The following is a 3,599-nucleotide window of genomic DNA, read 5'->3' as shown; positions in this document are numbered from 1 at the left end:
TGGATTCAGCTAATTAATAATTTCAAATCCTTCTTCTTAACATGGGGATTTGAGTTCTCAGTTTCTCTGTCAGTATGACTGAGTTTTTTTATCTCTGTGGAAGAGAATGAGTTTCTTCTCCATCACTGGATGAGGAAAGAACAGATTTTTAACATTGAGGCTCTGAAAGCTCTAAGCTGGTAGATATTGTACCATATTTTATCAAAGTTTATAGTGTTTGGGGATTAAGATATTTGGGTTGTAGCCTACATATGCGTTCATGAATAAGTATAGTCCAATCAACAAGTCGTAGATGGGCCATAGACTAATTGCAGTCTTAGCAAGATGAAGTTCCTCAGGGAATGCCTTCAGTGAGGCAAAGGCTAAATGAATTTTCATTTTTTCATAGAAAAATGGACAAGCTGGAAGTTTCAATTACTTTGCATAGTCATTGACTCACTGTACATTAAGTGGAAAAGAGGGCAAAGTCTTCTGATATTAGAGAATCAAAGAGAAATGGTTGTAGCTAATTATCAACTGTCTACTTGATATATTGTGACAACCACATGAAACCATCACCATAGCCCATCTTACGAACAATGCTACACATGAAGAGCTCAATAGGACGGATGTTAGAGTTTGACAAGTTCACCTTCCCCTTGCCGGTAGTGCAGGTTCCCAGGCCAAGGCAATAGCGAAGTTCGTCTTCTGAGGCTGCATAAGGGATGTCTATCTTGTTGCCAAGAATAAGGAATGGAACCTTTGATAGAGAGTCATCTGAGAGCAATGCATCCAGCTCATTCTTTGATTCAAAGAATCGCTCTTTGTCGGCCGCATCCACCAGATATACTACAGCATCAACCTACAACTCATACCCAGATGAAAATGATAACAAAAGAGGAAAAAGCAAAGATAAGAATCAAATACCTTAATTAAATGAATTTCACCATTTCATTGCTTTGCATATAAGATTCACTGCAGTACAATAAATATGATTGGTTTATTTAATTCCTTCACAACATCTTTAGTGAAATGGGAAGATAAGTTATGACATCAATAACTAAGTAGTTTCTAAGTGTTTTTACATCTTGAATAGGTGAAAAGATTGGACTTTCAGAGACAGATAAATGGATCAGGTATAATATGAAATTTTATCTTTGCCTGTGCCTGTTTCTTCAGAAAACAAATAAATAATATGTAACCATCAAGCTTGATGAAGAAACTAAATTCAACCCCCGAGCCCAGATGTTAAGAAAGTTGTTCCTTTTCCAACTATAATGCAATTAAACCTGGTTCTTCAATGAAAAACCTGTCTAAAACTTACTGAGGCCATTTATGTCTTAAGCACAAACATTCGATGAGAGTGGCCATGTTAACATTAGCTTTTCTTATCTTACATCCAGAAGCTGACAAAAGAGTACTAAGTATTGGTGGATAGCAAAGGGCACTCAAGTGAGAGATCCCCTCGGTACATATTGCATTCAAGAGATTTTTTTTTTTTTTTTTGAAGGCTTGCATTCAAGAGATTAGGAGAATGATTAGTTGGCTGAAAAATAAATAGCCTGAAGAATTGCATAAATTTAGAAAACTAAGAAAAGAATTGCTATTAAGGCTCAGTTTGGAAGGAGTACAAATGCAAATATGTAGAGTGCAAAACCTTATGTTTTGTATTATTTTGTATGTATTTGCACTGTACATATTTGCATTTGTACTCTTTCCAAACTGAGCCTAAAATTCAGAAAGCTGTATACAAATTAGATGGCAAAAGTCATTAATAAATCATGCTTTTTTTATATAGACCCTCTCTCAGTTGGTACTTGGTGCCCATCCAGTTATGGGTCCCAATCCCATGTTTTCTAACAAGTGGCAAGTTTTGAGCACGCGTAAAGGGAACTAGGATAATGTTGAGTTGAGTCAGATTCTGTGGAATAGGAATTCAAGTAACTATACTCTGCTTATGATGTCTACAAACAAAGTTTTCTCCTTAACCATTTCCACATTTTCATTCAAATGTTTCCTTATTCTGTGAATTTGCAGTGCAAACTTCATGGTAGGGCAGTCGAGTATTTCACTTGTTACTGGCCTTTGTTGTACTTAGGTCCTCCAGAGGGGTAAATTCTATATTTCCCTACTCTGAGTGAATCTCTTTTCCAAATTCTTTAAAATAAAATGAATTCACAGCTAAATATCATTCCAAAATCCAAAAAATAAAAAATAAAGAAAAAAGAAAGAAGAAGTGAAAACAGTATCGTTGAAAAATGAAGAACCAACAATTAGAACAATGTTAAATTCATACAATATCGATAACAAGATACGCCTATTATAAGTGAGTATGCTCTAACCTATAAGAAGTTGAAATTGGATATCTATTCTGTGTGTCTCTTTATAGGAATTTGTTAGAAATGTTTAACTCTGGAATTGATGTTTACTTATGACAAAATCATTATTGATATGGCTAAATGGTTCCATGATTTCATCTGGATTTCAGGATGAACGACATTTAATTCTGAACAGAAGCAAGACAATGAAATGGATTTAATTGAATATGAAGCCACTCCAGGAATAGTGCATATTGAATTCCATGGGTCAGCAGGTGCAGGCAAGAAGAAATCCAAAAGCAGACCAATCTGAAATAAAGACTTGTTTAGTAGTGTAGTGATTAGTGATTATTAAGGCTAAGATTTAAATTTCAATGTATATATATTCAATCTAATATAACCAAATCCAAATATAAATAATAAAAAAAAAAGTTGACAGAACAGAGACACTTATAGAAGAAGAGAAACGGTTGAAACGAAAATCATAAATGAAAATTTACCTCAGCATAGTAATCTTTCCAAACCCTCCGAGCAATCTGATGCCCACCCAAATCAAAGGCTTTAAACATGATCTTCCCAATGCAGAGCTCCTCAGACGTGGGATGCTGCGTTGGCTGGTGTTGTGCTAATCTCTGTTCATTCATCACAAAATGAAGAGAGAGAGAGAGAGAGAGATTAATTAATAAAATTAAAAAAAAAACACGGAATCCATCGATCATCAATTTCTTACGGTTAGAAACAATATTGGATCAAAGTGGAAGATGGAAGAAATTGGAAAGATTGATTAGAGAGAGAAAGAGAGAACCTCATCTTTAAGCATATGTAGAAGCGTAGTCTTGCCAGCGTTGTCCAGTCCTAAAAATAGGATCTTGGCCTCTTTCATGGCCAATCCTAACATGGCTAACACCCCATAGAACCATTCCAACAGAAACATGTTCTTCTCCTATATAACACGGAAAATTATATACAATCTCTCTCGACGCTCAGTCGCTCGTTCTGTACAGGCTTCGGTGAAGGAGAATTCCTACCTTTTCTTCTTTTGGCAAATGAGCAGAGAATTCAGCTGTTGTCTCCAAAACTTGTTAGAACTGACTATTTATAGTTTTCTTAAGGACACGTGGCTTTGGATCGGTAAAATTGTCAGCTATTGTGATGTCACTGGGCTTTTATTAACCGTCAATTTCCTAAACAACGGTTGCGATCAGTTCTCATATGCAAAGAAATTTTTTAGAAGAAAAATAAATAAAATCTGATGCCATCCATCCAATCAGAATACTTTGTGGTGCTGTCACTGAATTACTG

At 35.4% G+C, this 3,599-nt stretch overlaps 1 protein-coding gene across 1 annotated transcript; it reads right to left on the bottom strand.

The window, feature by feature from the left end:
• Nucleotides 1-393: 393 nt before the first annotated feature.
• On the bottom strand, nt 394-3,357 carry LOC104602962 (small COPII coat GTPase SAR1A-like). The gene is made up of 3 exons (XM_010266840.3): nt 3,103-3,357; nt 2,798-2,929; nt 394-841 (listed from the first exon to the last, which is right to left on the bottom strand). The coding sequence occupies exons 1-3, from the start codon at nt 3,229-3,231 to the stop codon at nt 521-523; spliced, it is 582 nt and encodes a 193-aa protein (XP_010265142.1). The 5' UTR covers nt 3,232-3,357; the 3' UTR covers nt 394-520.
• Between the last annotated feature and the right edge of the window lie 242 nt (nt 3,358-3,599).

This window comes from Nelumbo nucifera, chromosome 4 (genome assembly GCF_055504915.1).
Source record: "Nelumbo nucifera cultivar China Antique chromosome 4, China Antique-T2T, whole genome shotgun sequence".
NCBI lineage: Eukaryota > Viridiplantae > Streptophyta > Magnoliopsida > Proteales > Nelumbonaceae > Nelumbo > Nelumbo nucifera.
This window is presented reverse-complemented; position numbering and strand designations above follow the sequence as displayed.

What these genes read in the sequence shown, in the direction of transcription:
- LOC104602962 (XM_010266840.3), bottom strand. Translation starts at nt 3,231, where the DNA reads ATGTTTCTGTTGGAATGGTTCTATGGGGTGTTAGCCATGTTAGGATTG. An exon ending in TACATATGCTTAAAGATGAG is followed by an intron (nt 2,930 to 3,102) that starts GTTCTCTCTTTC and finishes ATGAATGAACAG; the next exon opens with AGATTAGCACAACACCAGCC. An exon ending in GGAAAGATTACTATGCTGAG is followed by an intron (nt 842 to 2,797) that starts GTAAATTTTCAT and finishes TATGAGTTGTAG; the next exon opens with GTTGATGCTGTAGTATATCT.